The sequence below is a fragment of the Odocoileus virginianus genome, chromosome 19 (genome assembly GCF_023699985.2).
Source record: "Odocoileus virginianus isolate 20LAN1187 ecotype Illinois chromosome 19, Ovbor_1.2, whole genome shotgun sequence".
Lineage (NCBI taxonomy): Eukaryota > Metazoa > Chordata > Mammalia > Artiodactyla > Cervidae > Odocoileus > Odocoileus virginianus.
In genome coordinates this window covers 3,200,289-3,222,626 of record NC_069692.1, presented here as the reverse complement: position 1 = coordinate 3,222,626, position 22,338 = coordinate 3,200,289, and the positions used below count along the sequence as shown (strand labels likewise).

The window sequence follows — 22,338 nt, the reverse complement described above, 5'->3', positions numbered from 1 at the left end:
GTCACAGTTGATCAATATGTTTGGGGATTGAGTTAATTTACTTAACATAAACAGACTGATCCAGATGTGCCATAGCTTTTACTTCAACAAGAACTTGGAACTTCTTGATCTTAAACCTAGTATTTTTCTCCAACATCCCCTTCTCACTAATGGTGTGTACCATATTCATGGATCGACAACAACATGGACTGTAAGATGCACCATTATTTTATGCTCTGTTCCCTGACTGACACCTCACCAAGAGAAACTGTTAAGACACCACTGATTGTACAATACCATCTGAAAATCTGATACGTTAAATATGGAAAAACAAATGCAAATCTTAACAATCGATTTAAGATGCTGCCCTAAGTCCAGAAACAACCTTGGCCATAAGGAATAACCCTACAACTTACACACAAACAATCAAAATCATCTTTAGCATCATTGGGCAAAAGAAAAAGCGTAACGAATGAGTCACGTTCACAGCAATGAGGGAATAAGGAAACCTAGCGACATCTTACAGGTGACTTCCCTTGCTGTGACGGGCTCGCTGGTGAGGTCATGCAGGACCGCCTGGACTGTAACCGCATACTCGGTGTTTGGGAAGAGGTCACTCAACTGCACGTCATTCACGGTAGGCTCCACGCGCATCTGCAGATGGACCAGCCGAGGCGGAAGAACACATTCAAATGAAACACTTCCGCTAATGAGGGACAGCCAATCACACCAAGTTGTGACCACTAGATTTGAGCACAACTTTTATTTTTCATTTCTCTGAACGGCATTTCCTTTTACATACTGATTTTTTTTTTTTTTTTTAAGATGTGTCACAGGCCACAAATCTAATCTGTTTTTTGCTTTGCGTGTAAAGCTATAAATGAGCTAACGAGTAAAGGACTGGACAACAGTGACGGCTCAAGAAGACCCGAGACAGAGAAACACAGGGCTCCCACCTCTTCGGGCTTGGCCGGAACCGTGGCGTTGACGGGTTCGTAGGTCACGGTGTAGCCAGTAGCGCCCCCGACTGGCTGCCACTGCGCGTGCATGGTGGTTGAGCCAACGTCGTAGATGTTCAGGCTGACCACAGGCACTGGCACTGTTGAAATGGAAAAGCAGACATCATTCTAACTCTTGTCATTCTCCTCATCGGTTAACCGCGTCCTTTGTATATGGTAAACAGAAAACGGGCTGTTGTGAGAAATCAGTGAGAGTTAATATAATCCCTTTCTCTCCCCTCAAAAATCTCATTGTTTCTCGCCAGCACCTACTAGGACTCCATGTGGATAACTAATTCATAAAGAAAAGACATTTAAATGTAAAATGGCATTCTAGTATGTCTATACAAAAGCCAAAACAGAGACTAATTTCCTGAGGTTTCAGTCTCTTTTTCTGAAACATCTGTAAGTTGACCATTTTCGTTCTTCAATCATAGAACTTCATACACAAAAAGCCAACCTAGTATTTCATTTCATTTCATTTTTACTTTAGAAAAAATAAGTGAGAGTGATGTCTATTAATAAGTGGAACTCAGGGGATTCTTCAAGGAGACTAGCCCATGAGGCACACTAACAGGCTTACAGTCTCCTCTTCACTTAATATACACACAGCTTTCTATTTTTTGTCCCAAGATGGACTTTAAAGTTTTAAAGAATTATCAGATTAATCATGCCCATTATGAAATATATTATTTCCAGCCTAATGGTCTAATATGAAGAGAAATAGAAGAGATAAAGACCTAAGGGACTGAGCAGTCAGTGGAGTAGATTCTTGCCTTGGAGTTACACCCATTGCTTCCTCTTTCTTTTTAGAGGCCTCCCTTCTTCCTGGAGGCCAGCCAAGAAGATGGGAGAAGGAAAGAGTATTTTCATATGGCCTCAGAAACCCCACCAGGAATAGGAGTGAGGAATATCTTTCCCCAAAGCTCTACTCAAAGCCAAAGCCATCAGAACTTCTCTAGTAAAGGCCAGAGTCCAAAAGGCAATAAAAAAGGAGCTCGCACTGCCAGCGGGGAGCTCTGGCCTCAGGCAGAACTGAACTGGATCACTCCTGCACAGCTGCTCCTCCAGATACTGAGTCCCACTCCCCACACGCTACCTTCCCTTAAGAGGTGGACAATTGTGAAAGGTACCCTTCCCTCTACAGTAAACTCTGGCCATGACTACCCAGTGGGTCCTAAGATGGCTGGAGCAGACATGAAAAGCAGAAAATCAGAGTATTTATCAAGTACCTACATAAAGTACACATTCAGTAAATGTGTGTTGAAGAGCTATCAAATAAAGGAATGATTCAGAAGGCTTACAGAAATCCCGCACGGTACAAATGAACTTATTTACGAAACACAGATAGACTCACAGACATAGAAAACAAACCAGTTACCAAGGGGGATAGTGGTAGAGGTGGGGAGAGATAAGTTAAGAGGCTGGGGTTAAAATATACATGGTACTATGTCACTTCATGGGAAATAGCTGGGGAAACAGTGGAAGTGGTGTCAGACTTTATTTTTGGGGGGGCTCCAAAATCACTGCAGATGGTGATTGCAGCCATGAAATTCAAAGACACTTACTCCTTGGAAGGAAAGTTATGACCAACCTAGATAGCATATTAAAAAGCAGAGACATTACTTGGCCAACAAAGGTCCATCTAGTCAAGGTTATGGTTTTTCCAGTGGTCATGTATGGATGTGAGAGTTGGACTGTGAAGAAAGCTGAGTGCTGAAAAATTGATGCTTTTGAACTGTGGTGTTGGAGAAGGCTCTTGAGAGTCCCTTGGACTTCAAGGAGATCCAACCAGTCCATCCTAAAGGAGATCAGTCCTGGGTGTTCATTGGAAGGACTAATGCTGAAGCTGAAACTCTAATACTTTGGCCACCTCATGCAAAGAGCTGACTCATTGGAAAAGACCCTGATGCTGGGAGGGACTGAGGGCAGGAGGAGAAGGGGATGACAGAGGATGAGATGGCTGGATGGCATCACTGACTAGATGGACATGAGTTTGAGTAAACTCCAGGAGCTGATGATGGACAGGGAGGCCTGGCGTGCTGCGATTCATGGGGTCGCCAAGAGTCGGACATGACTGAGCGACTGAACTGAACTGATATATAAAAAAAAAAAAAAAAAACCCTGATGCTGAAAAAGATGGAGGGGGAGAGGAGAAGAGGGCGACAGAGGATGAAATGGCTGGATGGCATCACTGACTCAATGGACATGAGTTTGAGCAAACTCCAGGAGATGGTGAAGGTCAGGGAGACCTGGTGAGCTGGGTCCATGGGGTCACAAAGAGTCGGACATGACATGAACAACAACTATATATGAAATAGACAATCAACAAGAACCTACTATATAGCATAGGGAACTACACTCAGTATCTTTTAATAATCTATAAGAATCTAAAAAAATCTAAAAAAAAAAGAATGCACACATGTAACTGAATCACTTTGCTGTACCTTTGAAACTAACACAACTCTGTAAATCACCAATATTTCAGTAATTCTTTTTAAATGAAAATGAAAAAAACTCCCACATGGCCTGTCACCTCTTTACCTTAATAAATTAAACGATGAGTTTTTTTTTTAATCTGACTTACATGTTTTTTCTGTGCCCTTCAGAGGCTCACTGTATTCGTCTTCCACTACAGAATATACATTGACAACGTATTCAGTTTCAGGCTTCAGATCTTTCAGGACCGTGCTCCTTTCCAATCGGCTCACATAAAACTAGGGAGGAAAATTTACAAATAATAAAAACTTCTGTTAGAATCAGTTCCCTCTTTTCTACTGTTGATTGTAAAGTAGTTAATTTCAATGAGCTTAGGAAATATTCTTTAATGAGGCCATTGTTTTCGTTTTTAAAAACTATCAGATTACAGTGAGATCTTGGATAATCCATACAGTTTATTCTCCCCGCTCTTGTTTCCTTATTTGTAAGATGAGTGCATAAAATTAGAACGTCCTCAATGTTTCCTTCCTACTCAATGATTCTGGTATAAACTCATGAATAAATTAAATGCCCTCATAACCCCTAATTAAAAATTTATTTGATACTGTGCAATTTTTGGAAAGCATAAGAAATTAAAAGCTCTTCCCTCTAATTAAACCCAAATGGAAGTGCTTGCCCTGCAAGAAATGGAGACCACCACCATGGACCCAGTTCTACCCCCTACTTCCCCTTGGCCTTCCTCCCAGAGCCCTAAGGAGGAGGACCCAGTCTCAGGACAGGAAGGAGCGGGCTGTAAGGACTGTCTACTCACTTCTTGCCGTTTCCCTCCTGACACTGGGTAGTATTCCACCTTGTACCTGTCCACGCTGTCAGAAGGAGGGGTCCAGCTCACTCTCATAGAACGATGGGTCCGCTCAGAAAGAACCAGGTTGGAAGGTGCTTCCAAGTCACCTGCACGTGGAAATGAAGTACATAGACTTTTTCATTATCATAGCAAGATGGTGATATTTAAATTAGGTTGCAGTGGTGTTTCTCTCCATATTTCAAGCTTTTACACACATTCTTCCATATACTGAGAAGGTACAGTTGTTGTTCTTGTTCAGTTGCTAAATCATATCTGACTCTTTGTAACCCCATGGGCTGCAGCAGGCCCAGCTCCTCGGTCCTCCACTGTTTCCTGGAGTTCGCTCAAATTCATGTCCATTGAGTTGGTGATGCTATCTAACCATCTCATCCTCAACTGCCACCTTCTCTTCCTTCCCTCAATCTTTTCCAGCATCAGGGGTCTTTTCTAATGAGTCAGCTCTTTGCATCAGGTGGCCAAAGTATTGGAGCTTCAACTTCCACATCAGTCCTTCCAATGAATATTCAAGCTTGATCTCCCTTAGGATTGACTGGTTTGATCTCCTTGCTGTCCAAGGGACTCTCAAGAGTCTTCTCCAGTAAATCAGCCCAGTGCCTATAAGTCCTCTCTGAATGGGTGGCCTAAGATTCTTCACCCTCAGGAAATTCAAATCTGAGCTCTTGTCATCCTGACAGCATCACAGTTTATTGGTCACCTAGATTCAAAACCTCTGACTCGTCCGAGATACTCTCTCTGCTCTCCCACCTTCTACATGTATCAGTAAATGACAACATGGTCCTGACAACTCTACTGCTTCTATCACTGGTGGTACCAGCCAAGTTCACTGCCCTCATTATCATGTTGATTATTTACATTCATGTCTTATCTTCTTAACTCTAAGTTATGCTCTGTGAGGACAGAAGTGATTTCTTATTTATGTTTACTTTTCTTTCAGGATCTAATTCAGTGGTAAGAGAACCTACTTACTTTCTCACTCAGAGAGAAACAACCAAGTCGTCTAAAATTTAGGAATATCCTACTGCCTGCATTTTGTTTTTTTCTGTTCATAAGTGTAGGTGAAATGACTAATATAGAAAAGTATTTGGAATAAATATAAATGAAAACAGAAATATTGGGCTCAATATGACCATTAGAGAGATGTCCCAAATAATAATTATGGGAGAGTTAATGCAACGACTCCATGAGCATAGCAGATCATTCTCATAGGAACTCTTCCTACTTTCTTTGTAAGCCAAAGCTGGGAAAAAGCAAATCCATTCTTAGTATCCTGACCCTTATTGTACTTGGGTCATAATCAAGCCTACAAAATTATCAAGCAATTTTACTGTCTGGGAAACTAAATGAATGCAACTATTACATAGCTGATGTAAAAAAAAATAAAGTAAAACAGATAAAAGATGTTTTCATCCCCACTCAAAGTTCTCTCCAACTAAATAAAACTACAACTCTCTCAGCTAATCCAGAGCCAGACGCCTACAAATTCTGGCTTCCTGGCTAGTCTATTTCTCCTGGGAAAAGGTCAGTCTATTGTTCAAAATCCAAAAAGAAAATCTGCAAAATTTTGAAGAGAGAAATTCAAGAAGGAACATTCAAATAAACGTATCCTTAGTATCCAAAGCACGTGAACCATTTCTACCACTTTGTTAAACTCATTCCAACTTTCCAAAACCAGAGTAAGTTAATGAAAGACAGTCTTTACCAGAATCTACATTTACTTGAAAGAAATTTTTCTCATACAATAAAAACCATCATTTATATCATTAATTTTCCAAATACCTTCAATTTAGTATTTACCATGATTTGACCTACAATTTACACAGATAGTAATCATTTTATACCACTTGTCACTACAAATTCACTTCTATAATTTTATTTCTAAATCTTAATTCTTTATCAATAGCTACCTTTTTTCAAGGACCTCTCAAAACATCTTTACCCATCTGACTTTGAGTAAGTAACTGAATCTCTCTAAATCTATTTCTTCAGTGGTAAAGAGAGATGATACCCTTTCTAAAAATCCACACTCTAACATTGTAATTTGTCTTTATGTTTAGAGGTTACAAGTACAAAGTACCAAATGTGATCATCTCTGGTTGGGGCATTTAATAGTAATTTAGTAGTAATATGGACGGAAGATGCTTTACCAGACAATAGATATACACCAGGAAAGAAAGCACCTCTTTATTACCTAATCTCAGTTGTGTCTGTGTGTGTGCAGCACACGTGTGCAGTTGCTCAGTCATGTCCAAGTCTTTGCGACCACGTGGACCGTAGCCCGCCCAGCTCCTCTGTTCATGGGATTATCCCAGCAAGAATACTAGAGTGGGTTGCCACTTCCTTCTCCAGGGATCTCCCCGACCCAGGGATCAAAACTGAATCTCCTGCATTGGCAGGAGGATTCTTTACCACTGAGCCACCTAGGAAGCGTGTGTTTGGTACAGGCACATATAAACTAAATGTATCCTCAAATAAGCTAAAAGTCATTTACAGTTTAATGCCATCAGAGAAAATTCAAGAACTAAATCAATGATTCTCAACTGGGGGCAGTGTTCTCCCCAGCAGACATTCAGCACATTCTGAAGGTATTTTTAGTTGTCCTAACTCGGGGGATACTACTGGTATCCAGTGGGCAGAGTTCAAGGATGCTGCTAAATATCTCACAATGCACAAAGTAATCCAATCCCTCCATTCTACAAGGAATTATCTGGACCAAAATACCAACAGTTCTGAGGGTGAGAACCTGAGCTAATCTTACCTGGACCTTTGACACTGTTACACAAGTTGTTGGTGAGGTCATCCACAATCCTAGAGAGTGACTCAAAATCCGCCACGTTGTATGCGTGGATATCATCAGGATCTGTTGCAATCATCTTTAACTCAACTTCATCAGCATTTTTAATTCCTCGGGGAAAATGGATATACACAAATTAAAAGCACGTCTCAGAAAAAAATTCATGGAACAAAGCAAATATTTCATAGGCTACCCTTATACATTCAGTGTTAACTAGAATGTAAATAAGATTTTCCCCAATAATAAAATGATTACATAAATTAAATAGAAACAAAAAATAATACAAACTGAAGGTTATTTTGTTTGGCTTCTTCTCAATGCTTCTAACACCAATTCCCCACCAAAAAGAGTTTGTTTAGTGCTTTTTTCTGGAAAGTATTATAAAATAGGGGATATCAAAAACAAACATGATGCTGTGGAAAACAAAATAGGAATTTTCCTGAATCCTATTAACACTACAATTGTCCTCTTGATTTATTACTCTCTTCCAAGAAGCCATGTAGTTTCCTCCCATTACAAGGAGAAAAGAAGAAAATAGATGAACTTCCTGGCACATTATTTTGATAAATTGTGTGATAGGGAAAGTGTGTCTTTGTATTTTTCATGCTTCAGAAAATATTTTTAACTACAAAATCCTCGGCAAAAATATTTGTCACCCGTGGGGGCGTGGCTATTCTCATCCATACTTACCAACAGCGAACAGTTCCACGCCTTCATCCTTGAGTTTTTTGGAAGGTGCCTCAACATCATCCTGGGATTTTCCATCAGTGATAAGAACACCGATTTTGCGAGCTCGAGGTCTCATGCCAGCTTGGGCCTTGAAGCTCTGCTGGCGAATGAAATTCAAGGCCATCCCTAGTGGGATTGTTAAAAGAGAATCAGCCACATCCTTGTTCGGCCACGAGCTCGGACAAAAGCGAGAGCGGGCAGCGCCCTGGACCATACGCTCACCTGTGAGGGTGTTGCCTCCCTTGTAAGGCAGGTTCGCCACGGCCTGCAGCAGGCTCTTCTTGTCTTTGTGAGCATTTAACTGCCACTCTGTCCTGGGGTCCCCACTGTACTGAGCGAGGGCTGAAAGGACACCAGAGGCATTAGCATATGTAAACGGACCCGACGAAGACATCTAGATGCCGTCAATGTTGTCAGACCTACCAATCTGTACTCTTTTGGGGCCAATCTCAAAGACTTCCACGATGCGGGAAATGAAGCTCCTGACGGTTCTGAAGTTGGCCCGGCCGATGCTCCAGGATCCGTCCACCAGCAGCACGATGTCTGCCTCCGCCCGGGTGAGACACTCCATCCCTGACGCGGCAACCACGAGACAGCACAGGGTCAGGGCGCATTACTTGCCGGGTCGCTGCCTACCACGCCTCTGCCACCCCGGGGGCCGGGCTCACCTAACAGTCTCAGTTCTGTGGCTCAGCGAGGCGATTAGGAGTTCAAGACTTTGAAAACATGTCCATGTGACTTAGAGCCTCAAATAAGAATCACAGGAACTATCCAGCCCTCTAATAATCATTTCAGTGGAAAATCTGTCCTTCATCTTTGACTATATTTACGGCCACAATCATAGAACATGGAGACTTAAACTGTCATTATAAATTTGAATGGGCTCACAAACCCAAACACTGAAATATATGAGAGGGAATGTACAGCCTTCTGACTACAAGGAACTAATAATTTTAATAAAGCTTTGCATTTTTCTCAATTTTCAGTGGTCATTGGCAGACAAGTATGAGATGAACTTTAAAATGTGCAAGCCGGAAAAAGGTTCAGTGAGCCAAAATTATCTTTTGAATTAATGAAAACTCTCAGTAATACATATATTATTAAGGATTAGGCACAGAACTCTCAACCCTTCTGAATTAAAGATATATTGCTTAAAAATCTGATGGCTATTATTTAGTTTTAAATAACTTATCATCTACTACATATAACAATCAGGTAAGTACAGATGGTGAAATCTGCACATTAAAAAAATCAAGAGAGAAGGAAGACAATCTAGAAAAAAAGATGCGAACAAGTATAGAAATTGAGAGCTACAGAGACCACAAGCACACACTGATAGAAAGCTAGGGAGCTTTGGAAAGAGAATTATCCCAAATCCTCAGTGCACAAGCTACAAAATAAAAATATAAGTCAGTTAATATCATCATAAGAGAAACAACAGAACATCAATGCAAAACAGCAAGAGTTCAGACTTTATTCTATCCACATCCATATTTTCAAATGCTTTCTTTTCCAAGAGCTTATGTTACCAGCTATGAATTTTCCAACTACTTGCCATGTTAGCATCTGAACTTTATATTATTTAAAAAAAAAAAAAAACTGAGAAAAACTCAGTGATGCTTGTTATACTACAAAGGCTTCACTGGTATATTGGATGGTCCATCAGAGTGAGGATTCTCTAACGCTATCTAAGCACCTGCGCCTTTACAAGTCTGCTCCCGCTCTGCCAAGACCCACTTTTTATAAGCAAATGATGAAAATATTTAGAGGTAAACTCTACCCACCACCCTCACTGCTAAGAATGTTCAAATCTAGCTTCATGTGTATCAAAGCTGTAGTCTTGGCAGGAGCAAAAGTCTAAGGGGTTTATGTTACCATTTTGCTTCCCAAGTCTTAACTGCCCACCTATTAACACATCAATAACCAAACACGACTTGCTCAGCCCAAATAAATCCTTTCTACAATTACTTTAGTGAAACAAAATTGCATTTTAATCATTAAAAAGAGAGAAAATGTACATCATCTACCCATTGAAAAACTCAGTTTTAAATAATAGTACTATGTAACTAATGCTGACAAGAAAGCCTTAAAAAATGTTGGCAAAGTGTGCTAAGCTGGATGTCTGAAGAATTTTTTAAGTATATATTACTGAAATAAATTTTAGTGTAAAATTTAATGGTTGATTTTCATGGTATGATTAATCCAACAATTTACATTTGAAAAGGTTGCACGGTACTGACTTTTCTTAGGGGAATGCAATTCAATTTCTTACCAGAGGATAAAATTGGCATAACAGTTGTGTCAGAGAGAGTTGTCATTTCTTGTCCAACAAGTGGTGAACTTTCTCCTCCATCAAACATTCCAAAAACATTTACTTTATAGGTGGTACCTGCCCTGAAATGTTAAAATATACAGTCTGTATGTATAATAAGCTCAAGTGGTAGCATTTTTTGTTTTGTTTTGTTATAAATATTCACCTTGATTTACAAACTTTCACTCAGAGAAAGTTACAATACATAACATTGCAAGAGAAGAAAAATAATTTCCACTCACATTCCAGTTGAAGCTCACACTGTGAGGTATCGAGGGAAAACTAGCATTCTAGAGGACACTGGGGGTTCAGGGCACCAGTTTCCACCTTGCCTTTCCATCAAATGTAGAATTCCCGCCTTCCCACTGAGCAAGTCAGGGAAGGATCAAGCTCTCACTTTCACTACTGCTAAGTAATGGGCTTTAAGAAGACAGTTGAAAATGTTGTACTTGCAAGGAAACAAAAAGCCCTGGCACAGTGCCCGGCACATAGCGTGCGAAAGTTGCTCAGTCGTGTCCGACTCTGTGACCCCATGGAGGGCAGCCCACCAGGCTCCTCTATGCATGGGGTTCTCCAGGCAAGAACACTGGAGTGGGTAGCCATTCCGTTCTGCAGGGGATCTTCCCACCCAGGGACCGAATCTGGGTCTTCTGCATTGCATGTATATACTTTACCACTTCAGCCACCAGGGATGCCCCCTGGCACACAGTAGACTCAATCAATTTTATCCTCCCTATTCTGATAAAAGTAAGTATTGTGCATTCAAACAGATTTCAGTGTTGTTGAATGAACAGTCAAAACAAGTCAACTTTCCACTAGGCAATGAATGCAGAGCACTCTTTATTTCACTATAAAGGATGTAGGCTGCTGTTCAAACTCAAACCTCCTTCTTTTGCACTGCGCAGCCTACAGCAAGACCTTCCATCAGCCCCCACTTCCCCAAGCCTCTCAGCTGACCCCAAGCATGAAGGCCCACTCCCTCCCTTGCCCCTGGGCCTTTCCTGAAGCACAGAAACACCCACGTTTCCACAGGGCTGGCTGGGGACAAGCTGCTCTTGGTGAAATTGAGCAGCGTGGATTTTAAAAGCGGGATGTTATAGAAAAAAAATCACCATTCCTTATCTCTTAATAACAAACATCATTAAAATAGTACACTTGTCCAGGGCTAAATTTGAGTGTCTGAACCCTAACTTCAACTTCAGCCTCAACAAGAGTGAGAAAGCGACTTGGACTGATTTTAAATACTCTGCCGGCAACAGACACATAAGTGATCTTGTGTGGAAAGCCTACAAATTTACATTGATTATGCCATTTGTTAACAAAAATGAAAAGAGTTCACTCCTACCTAAGTTCCTCTAGAACAACTGTGTTGTCATACGGTCCAACCACTAACTCCCCTAGCCTTCTGTCATCTCCCGTGGGGTGAAACGTGACCTTGTAACCCTTGACTTCACCAGGTGCGGGCTCCCAAGTCACCCGGAAGCTTGACATGGTTGGATCAGATGTTTTGAGGTTTCTGGGTGATTTAAATCGAGAAGCTGTAGAGATAATAGATAATTAAAATATTATCCAAAAACCTAGGCTCTGGAGTTTTTTATTAACCCCTACAATAATAAGTTGAATTCTAAATATCTAAGTGACACACATATCAATCATTACAAGCAAAACACTTCAAAATAAATATTTACATAAAGGGTTAAGTCAAAAAGCACAAACTATAATGCCCAATAAAAGTCAGAATATTAGAACGCGAGCCAAGTGAGAGTGTAAATAGCACTCACAATTCAGATTAGAGTAACATTAATATGTAGAATCATTTTACAAGGAACTAGATTGATAAAAACCATATGCTAACAAGGCATCTTATCCAACTATTTGTTATAATGTAATTTATTACAGAATTCATTTTAGATATTCACAAATGAAGCAGATATATTAAAATCCCCCATTAAAATATTATACACTTTCCCCCCCAAATTCTTATGATTCCATACCTGTTGTTCCTGATCCTTGCCTTAGCTTTCCTTCTCCTGTCTTGTAAACTGGGAGAACGGTGATGTCATACGTGGTCTGGGGCTGAAGTCGCTTTAGCACTGTTGAGGTGACTGTGGGTGACACTTTAGCAACCATCTGTCTCCCACCCCCGCGGGGGCGATACACAACACGGTAGTTGACAACCTTCCCAGGGGCCGGTTTCCAGGTAACTCTCATTGTGTTTTCCGTTTCTTCATCCACTTTCAAGGTTTTCGAGTCTTCAGACACTGTGAGATGAAAAGAAGACTATAATGTATATCATACTGAAAGAAAATGCTTATGTCCACCACCGCATTTATGTCAAAAGACACTAGGTGTGGTTTCTTAAATACATACACCCTTCCTTTACTTAGCATTGTGATCTCGCTTAAATTCAGGATGGCGTGTGAACTTAATCTCAGTGAGGTTACAGTGAGATGTTTTCTCTTTATCTGGCTAGTAACTAAAAAATGGAAGTTCATATTGCAAGGATTTCCTATTTGCATTCCAGAGACTTTAGTAAAGAAAACATCCATTTCCGGAGATGAGTTTTTAGAATTTTTATTATATTTCCATCTGTAAAGAATTCTTGTAGAAATGACAGTGTGCAGAATATGAAAAATCATAAATACAGGGTCAGAAATATTCTTTGAGTCTTTTCAGAAAAAACTACAATGCATAAATGACTAGCCAGAGTGACTGTAGTTAACACCATCCTTTGTGATTGCCGTGAACACGTAACACAATCAACACTAAGGAACAGGAAACTCTGACACATAAAAATATCTCAGGGGCTCTGGAGATAAACCAGTATACACTGGGTGATTTTAGAAAAAACTTTATGTAAGAGGGGTTTGATTAATATACAATAAATTTTATTAAATTATATCTTATTAATAACTATATCAGAAACAGGTCACCCAACACCCACAAATAGCCAATACAGTCCTCTTCTTATATATAATTAGAATTTATAAGCAGGATCATTTCATTCAGTTCAGTAATCTTAGCATTCAAAAATAATAAGCATCTTCTAAAAAGAGAGACAAAGCTGAAGGAAACATTGCAGACAATCTTTTTTGATTCTAAAAGAAATCTTCATGTTCAAAAAGGTAAGGACCACTTGAAAGAACTAAAAAAAAAAAAAAAAACCTGGGAAAGCTTTAAAAAATATACACACACACACAGAGATGTAGCAGCATTTTTCAGACACTGGACATCAGGCAGCATAGGACCATGATTCCCGAGAGAAACAAATGAGAAGGAGCTTGATCACTGCCCTGACTAATTGCTTGGAGAGAGTTTCCAGCACCAGTATGAGAAAGGGGAACCCAGATGGAGACTGGTGGTCTCCCTTAATTAAGGAGGTAGTTTTGTCAGCTCAGGGAGTCCAAGGCACTTAGAACTTGAAGAGAACGTCCTAAAGGTAGTGTGGCGGAGAAAAAGCTCCAATAATCTGCAAAAGGTCCTACTTGAGTCTTCAACCCAATACTACTCAGTGCATATGAATAAGGAAACTACTCAAAACCAGAGAAAGAACCACCTGGAAGGTGTAGGGAGAAAAAGTTCCTAGAGTTCATGTGGGGCCAGAAATATTCCCCCTCTTCACAGTACAAAATCTCAAAATTCTCTGAACGTCATATAGAGTACAAAGAGGGAGTTACTGCCCCAGGAGTGGAGTTAAAGAAGCCCTCAACTAAAGGTTTCTCTGGTCTAGCTTTAACACAATGTTAATGAAAGCTTCAAAAATATCAAACTGTTTCCAAGCGAGTTTACTACATCCCAGAACAAACCTTAAGGATATTTGTAAGAACATAAAAATATCTGACATCCAAAAAGGTAAAATTCATAAAGTCTGGCTTCTAATAAAAATGACCAGAAATGAAAATAAAGAAAAAAATTATAATCTGTATCATGGACTGAATGATTGTGCCTCCCCATATTCATATGCTAATGCCTTAATCTCCAATGTGATAGTATTTGGACCTTTAGGGAGCTAATTGGAGAAGGCAATGGCAACCCACTCAATTATTTCTTGCCTGGAGAATCCCATGGACAGAGGAGCCTGGAGCGCTACAGTCCGTGCAGTCGCAAAGAGTTGGACATGACTAAGTGACTTAGCATGCAGGGAGGTAATTAGGATTAAATGAGATTCTACAGATAAAGCCCTAATCTGATGAAACTGGAATCTTTATAAGAGGATGAGGAGACACAGACATTTCCTCTCTCTCCCTCTCTCTCTCCCCTCCCCACCCTCAACATGTACAGACTGAGGAAAGGCTATGTGAGGACATGGAAATAACACCACCATCAGCAAACCAGGAGGAGAGCTCTCACCAGAAACCAAGTCCTGCAAGAAGAAATAGAACTGCAAATAACACATATGACAGAACTGTTCAAAGGGGACATCAAAACTGCTATTATTAATATTATAATATGTACCATATTCCATATGTTAATGATGGCACAAGAAATATTAAGCATGTTAGGTAAACACATAGAATATATAAGAAAGACTCAAACCGAACCTCTAGAAGTGAAAAATACAATGCCTAACATGAGAAATTCACAGGGTGGTATTAACATCAAATCAGAAACTGCAAAAAAAAAAAAACTACTGAACTTGATGACATGAGAATGAAATCTACCCAAATTGAAGCATAATAAAAGAAAAAAGACTGAAAAACTGAAAAGCACAGGAGTGAGCTATGTGACAACTTCAAATAGTCTAACACATGTGGAACCAGAGCACCTGAAGAAAGTGAAGAGTAATAAATAAAATATTTTAAGAAATAATGGCCTAAATATTTTCAAACTTTATAAAACTATAAACCCACAGATCCAGCAATCTCAATAACCCTAAGCACAAGAAACATGAAAAAACTACACCCAGGCACATTATTAGCAAACTACTTAAAATCAGTATAAAAAGAATATCTTGACAGCAGCCATGTAAGCAAAAGATACATTTGGTATAGAGGACAAAGGTAAGAATGACAAAATAGGTAAAGAAAATCAATATATGGTTAAGAATTATGTCTCTGAAAGATGCTAATAATTCAACTAAGAGTATATTAGTTGCAACTTTTTTAATTTTAGGGTTGAAAAGAAAGTAAGAGAATTCTCAGCCAATTCCATTACTTCCTGGAATATTAAAATGTATTTAGTTAATCTCCCATCCTCCATTACTATTCTCTAGGTAAGTGAACTATTAAAAGAAAAAAATATATATATATTTTCAACAAAAAAAAGTAAAGACCTTACATAGGATTTTTGAAAGAATATGAGAAAGAAGAGTACACAGAACAATCTATCACAAGAGTTGAGTAAATCCATGTGTGTCTAACACTTTCCTAGAAAGAGTTCTGCTAAATATGTTTACTGACCTCTTGTTTCCATGTCTTCAACTCTTGTTCACTAAAACAAGACATTTCTTCCTTACACAAAATTCTCAAGCCCATTTCATAACATTTAAAACTGAGAAAAATGGATATTTACATCTTATGAGTATTGGTCTAAAAAGAAGCCTATGTCCCCAAAAAGTGGGATCACAAAGTTGAAAATATTCCCAAGTAATTAGCCTCCAACTAATAAAAATAAATAAAGAAAGAAAGAAAGAAAGAAAGAAAGAAAAAAAAAAAGAAAATATTCCCAAATTTAAGTATGTTAATAACTGTCAAATACTGTACTTCATACTGAAATGAATGCTTGAAATGCTTCAGGATCTCAATTGTTTTCCTGCTTTTTAATCAACTCTTTAAAATAAAGGAATTGAAGTTAAATAAAGTACAACATATCTCATCCTAGCTTTAACAGGAAACTCTGAATTTTAAGGAGGGAAAAAAATCCTTGTTGGCTTCCCATAAGTAAAAGGCAAGATTTGTCACTCCATTCATTGGTATGCCACATGCTATAAAATGCTGTAACACTCCCACTCTCTAGGTTCTTTTCAAGTTTTAGTGCTTTTCACAAGATGCTCTCCAAAACTCACTGTACCTTGGCTAAACTAGCTGCCATAATTGGAGGGCTGGTAGTTTCCCACCTGCTGGCTTTCTAGCCACAATTTGTCATTGTCATTGTATCAACAGTCTGCATTCCATGTATCTGAATGTCAGGCGAAAGCAGAAAATATTTCCAAAACATCCCCCTTGGAAGTTTATAAGGTCCTCTAAGAGCATGGCCCAGTTAGACACACCATTTTGGACTTGTCCACCAGCCAAAGACACTACATGTGACTCGAATTTCTCAAAGTATCGTCAAAACTACCTTACCTTCCACAAAAAAAGCAAACTAAAACACACCAACAACTAAAAATGGTAGCAGATAGGGGATGGGGAGGGAGGCTCAAGAGGGAGGCGATGTATATACACTTGTGGCTGATTTGCGCTGCTGTAAAGCAAAAACCAGCACAACATTGTAAAGCAATTGTCCTCCAAATAAAAATTTTTAAAAATAGTAGCAGAACAAAGAAAGATCCTTATCTTTCATCTAATTTGCTTAGCAGTTTGAGCAGTTGACTTATACCCTCTAGAAAATGTGCCTTTCATTCCTACCTACTCTGCTCATGGTTCAAAAGAGGCCTTTCTATTTACTAAGCTTTAAATCAATCAATTAGCCAAGAAATACTGAAAATGTCTTAGATGCTCAGCTTTTAGAAAGCTTATTTAGAATTTCTACTAACATACTTGCTTTGAGCTAAAACATATCCCTTGTGGAGATTTTAAATCCCAAATAAATATCTGAGGATTCGATTTTTTCAGGAGAAAGGGTGGAGGAGAATTTATGAAAAAGTTTCCCTCTAAATATGTATTTTTTGAGAATTTCTCAGCCATGTGAATTGTATCTTTATGCCTACAAATAAATTTAGCTAGATGTGTCATATGTGGCCTAACTTAGACATATCCAACTGAGTTTGCCAGTGATTTAAAAAAAAAAAAAAAAAAAAAAGATGACTTCTACAGAGAACTCAGACCAAAAGATTTTAATTTAAGGACAACTTCAAATCAGGATACAGGACTTCACTGAAATTGCCCTTGGCATTTTCCTCTCTCCTCCTTTGGCAGAAAAATCACCTAATATGTGGCCTAAATTCCACCCAATTCCTCCACCTCTTCTTAACAAAAGAAATGCAAGAATACCCTCACTCTTTCCCCTTTTCCTAAAATCCTCCCAAATAAAAGGAATGAACTTTCCTATAAATTCTTAGAAATGCCCATTTTTAATAAATTGTTTTTTAGGAAAGACAATTATGAAATACAGACCCATTTCTCACTAGCCACCTGATGATAAATGATGAGAGGTCAACTCAAAATTTTTCACAGGAAGGAATATGAGATTAAGGTAAATTTTAGCCACCAGAAAACTGAGTAGACTTGAATTAGCCTCCCCAAACATAGTAAAAATAATTTAGGATTAGTCCTGGTTGTATAACAAACATTGGCTCAATAGCCACATTATACATCAGTCTTCTCCAAGTGGCTAGGCACTATGCTTGTTGCTTTGCCCACTGTTATTTTATTTAATGCTCAACACAGTCTGATGCTGCATTCTACATATTAGGAAACTGAAGCTCAAAGAAGTTTCAAGAACTTGCCCGAGGCCATGTAGTTATAAATGTGCCTGAATTCTCTTTGTTTCCATAGCTTCTTGTCTCTTTACTAGTTGAGTCTCTTATCTAGTTGATCTTTCCACCAGAAAAAAAGAAGCGAGAGAAAGACAGAGAGAAACACATTTCATCCTTGAACAACAAAGTTTGAACTTTGAAGGTCCACTTACACATGGATTTTTTTTTCACTATCAAATGCTGCAGGACTACATGATCCGAGGTTGGTTTTATTCTGGGATGCAGAGGAACCTCAGATAAGAACAGTTGCCTATAAATTTTACTCAGATTAACCCCCACATTTTCAAGGGTAAACTGTGTAGGTAGTTGGCAGGGATTCAATATTTCAAAATTTGATACAAGTTTAGATACACAACGAACTTGATTTTAAAGCACATTCATGAAAGGTCATAAGTTTTTAGCCCTCATCTGTCACATAAAGAAAAAAATGCAAGAGGTTATCGTGAGCTGAGAGCTATACACTGCCAAGCCCGCTCAGAATGTTACCTACATTCAGTTATGGCTTCTCCACTCAGGGGTTCCCCTTCTCCACTGCTGTAAGTTGCAAATACGGAAACTCTGTATTTGGTCTCTGGCTGCAGATTTTCTATCACAGTATGAATTACATCTGCAGGAAGACTCTTTTCTCCAGCCTCTATATCATCATAAAGTGATTGCCAAGAGACCCTGTAACCGCGAACCATTCCTGGAGCTGACGTCCAATAAGCCCCAATCGATGTGTCCGTGATATCCTTAGTAATCAAATCTCCAGGTGAACCACGCTCTAGAAAAGAAATGAAAGGGGGATCATTTTTTAATGTCTATTAGATATGTAAATACTCCCTCATCCTGGCAGACACCCTGACTTGTTGGACTCAATTTGTCTAACTTACCCATTTCTTCTTTCTGAGCTGTCTGTCCTATTCTGTCAGGGGAACAGAAGATGGGATTAAACTTAATAACTATGCCTGATTCCTGCCTATCACCCTTGCCCCCATATGTCCAGTCAGATTGAAATGTCCTTCAGAACAAGAATGACATTCAAATACGAAGAAGTAAGTGCCTAAAGAAAATTTCAAAGAGAAAAAAAAGCATCTAAATCCCCCAATTTTATAACTCAGTCCTCTTCATCCATTTTTCACAAAGATCTTTATTTCTTTGCCATCTTTTCCTATCTTCTTTAAAGAAGCTCAGTTTCAATGTACCACTTCCAGTTACTTCAACAATCTTACATCACTTGCAAATCTTAATTTCAACAGTCTTTTTTTCACAATCTATTTTCAAAGGTCTATTTCGTTCACAAAGCTAAAAAAACAGAAATGCAAATTTTCAATTATAGCTTAACACTAAGGAAAATAAAAACCAACAGTTCTTCTGGAAAACCTAAAAATGATTAGTCATCAAAATAAAACACACCACTTGCTCTAACTGATCGAAAATGCCTGCTACTATATTTCGGCTTTCTCATTCAAAATAAAAATACAACTCAAGTGGAAAAAATATGGAAACCCCGACTTAATAGGAGGCACAGATGTCTACCAATAAAACCCTAAGTTTCCATTATTTAAATGTAAGATAAATATACAAGTCATTTTATACTGGCTACCTTTACTAGGGTTTATGCCACAGTATGACATAAATATAAAACTATCTGCTTCTACAGCATACATTTTGCCAGTAATTGTTGTGTATTCAAGAAAATGATATATAGTCCTGCTACAAGAATGCTGAAGGCTGTTATTCTACTTGAATCAAAGAGTAAAAATGAATATCTTAAAAATACCCATAATTATTTAAATTTCAAGTACATAAAGATAACAATAAATGACAAAGAAATGTTGGTGGACAAAACCCTATCATATATGTTAGATTACAGAGGAAAAAATAAATAAAATGGAAGCTGGGCATACTACCAGACCCCAAGACCAAATGGAAAATTCTAACTCTATTATAAATAAGTTTAACTGCTGACAGGACATCTCATCTCTGGAGGGAAATTAATTACATATTTCACTGCAACCAAGAATATTTATTTTCAAGAACATACTGACTTCTTTCCCTCAGTTCCTGAGGCTCATCTTCATTTGAAGGTCTTCTTTAATTGTATTTCTACTAAGGTCACACATCTTTATATCTTCTCTACTTGTTTATTTGGTTGGGTTGGGCTGAGTTGGTTGGGTTTGACTTGGCTGCACTTTATATTTTGTTTTTATGGCTGATATTCCAACTACCGGTCTCTAAGTTTTAAATACGCAGCATGTTTCATTTGCTTAATATATACTACACCCTTTTTTCATGTCTACCTCCTCTCTTAAATTTCCCAGGATGCAGTTAGCAACAGCTTTTGTGAAATAATACTTGAAAATACTTGAAAGGGATTCAGAATTTAAATAAGCTACATTAAGAACATTCCCCAAAAGTATAAAACAAAGTTAGCTACAACATGGGGGTAATCTTCCAAATTAACACTGAAGTGATTTACAAATAATAATTTCAGTTTCTAGTTTTCCCAAAGATTGTGCTTCTCAGCCTATTTTGCTGCCCACTTTCTATAGTTCTGAATTTGTGACATTGTTTATTTCCATGGCAACAGACATCAATCTCACAAACACAGGCTAATGATTTCACTGTGAGAAAATAATAGGAAGGGAATTTGTGGTTGAAGCAAAAATACATTCACAAAGATATTTCTGAGCTACAAACAAAAGGAGCTCTAGATATGTATTCCCATGGATTTTAATCAACTACACTAACACTCGCAAGACCTGGAAAGCTAAGACAAAATATTAATAAAATTGCAATGAAGACCTCTGCAAGACTGGTCAGTGTTCTGGAAAGAATCTCTAAAGACACTTTTTAAGATCCAAATACAATATTAACTAAAAAATATTCCTGAGTTCCCATTAATGGCATGACAGCACTAATTCAAGTGAACGCTAATTATATTCTCAATTACAGAAATAAAAGGTCCTCAAAAAAATGATAGCTTCTGCCTGGCACAGAAAGGCATTATTTGTAGGTACTGGTGCTGCAACATTCCATGTTTGTGACAAAGAAATGTGAAATCCAAAGAAAAGAGACACCTCAAACCAGAAGCCAAGACTGAAAATATAAACTGCTTCAGTGGGTTTCTTGTATGTCAGTCAGTCAGTTTGATAAGAATAATCCTAAATATAAGGAGGTCCAACCAACCTATCCTAAATGAAATCAGTCCTGAATATTCATTGGAAAGACTGATGCTGAAGCTGAAACTCCAATACTTTGGCCACCTGATGCGAAGAACTGACTCATTGGAAAAGACCCTGATGCTGGGAAAGATTGAAGGCGGGAGGAGAAGGGTACGACAGAGGATGAGATGGCTGGATGGCATCACTGACTCGATGGACATGAGTTTGAGTAACTCTGGGAGTTGGTGATGAACAGGGAGGCCTGGTGTGCTGCAGTCCATGGGGTCACAAAGAGTCAGACACGACTGAGAGACTGAACTGAACTGAACTGAAATATTAAGTGTACACTGTTGTCAAACACATTGAAACACTTTTTTCTCCAAAAAGTAGGAAGGCTGGGTTTTCAAACTGTTGCATTACATCCAAGAATCATGAGACTATGATATTCTGGTGATAAGTATATTTTATCAGACCTATAACCCTTGAAGTTTTTAAAAATGGAATCTTGACTTGGCCAAATGTTAAGTTACCAAAAAAGCAGCTGAATTGCACCCTGTGATATAACTGGCAGTCTGCCAAGGGGCCACGCTGGCCTGGGGACTAGGTGTGCAATGGGATGAGCATGCTGCTACCTCCTGGAGCCCTGGGACCCTCAGGAGTAAAACCTGGACTGGACCTGGTCAGATACAGGAATCACTTGGAGGGCTAAGACCCGGCCATCCCAGACCAATTAAACTGGAGTGTCTGAAGACATGCCTGAGCCCTGATGCTTTCTAAAAATCGTTTCAGACTCCTCTGTGATCCTAATTCCTTCACGATTCTGGCCTCTTTTCTCACTTAGGGGACATTTATTTGGAAGCTGTGTTTGATCAGTGTGGGAAGGAACCCTCACCCTTGCTTTCATTCAGAAATGAGAGACAAGTGTGGTGAAATAAAACACCATGGGGTGAAAGCAAAATTGGTCAAAACTGGAGGAAATGGGGACGCTGTGTAGCACGGTGTGATGGTTTCTCTATATTACATGGGTCTATGGCCACACACAAGTCAGCCTTTCAGTAGTAGTGGCGTGAGCCCAAGGCCGACCCTCAGAGAATCCTTTCCATCCATCCTGTGTCAAAAGGAAATGGCTTTTCAATGCTTCTTCATCAAGCATTGATCACATTTTCCTGTGAATGAGATTCCACTCAAGTGTTACCCAGCGAGCCATTTGCTTTAGTTTATATTGAATTGTAGGTTTTCTCAAACTACAGAAGTTCAGACATCAGCAGCTACTGAAAGAGATTATTTGGACTGGTTTGGGGAGAGAGTCTATTTCTAATATACCTGGGAAGGAAGAGGAAAGAGAGAGGAACAAGAAAGAAATATAAGACTAGTATAAAGCCTCTATCCAGCAAAGGTTAGTATTAGTCACTCAGTCGTGTCTGACTCTTTGTGACCCCATGGA

General features: G+C 38.9%; 1 protein-coding gene across 1 annotated transcript in view; it reads right to left on the bottom strand.

The window, feature by feature from the left end:
• COL12A1 (collagen type XII alpha 1 chain) overlaps positions 1-22,338 on the bottom strand; it is a 115,571-nt gene that overhangs the window by 60,062 nt on the left and 33,171 nt on the right. Inside the window, 12 exon segments of the mRNA XM_070480790.1 lie at positions 504-633; positions 936-1,078; positions 3,565-3,694; positions 4,228-4,367; positions 7,037-7,183; positions 7,763-7,927; positions 8,024-8,143; positions 8,225-8,374; positions 10,074-10,195; positions 11,458-11,650; positions 12,107-12,373; positions 18,239-18,511. Of these exon segments, the coding sequence (XP_070336891.1) occupies positions 504-633; positions 936-1,078; positions 3,565-3,694; positions 4,228-4,367; positions 7,037-7,183; positions 7,763-7,927; positions 8,024-8,143; positions 8,225-8,374; positions 10,074-10,195; positions 11,458-11,650; positions 12,107-12,373; positions 18,239-18,511 (1,980 nt within the window).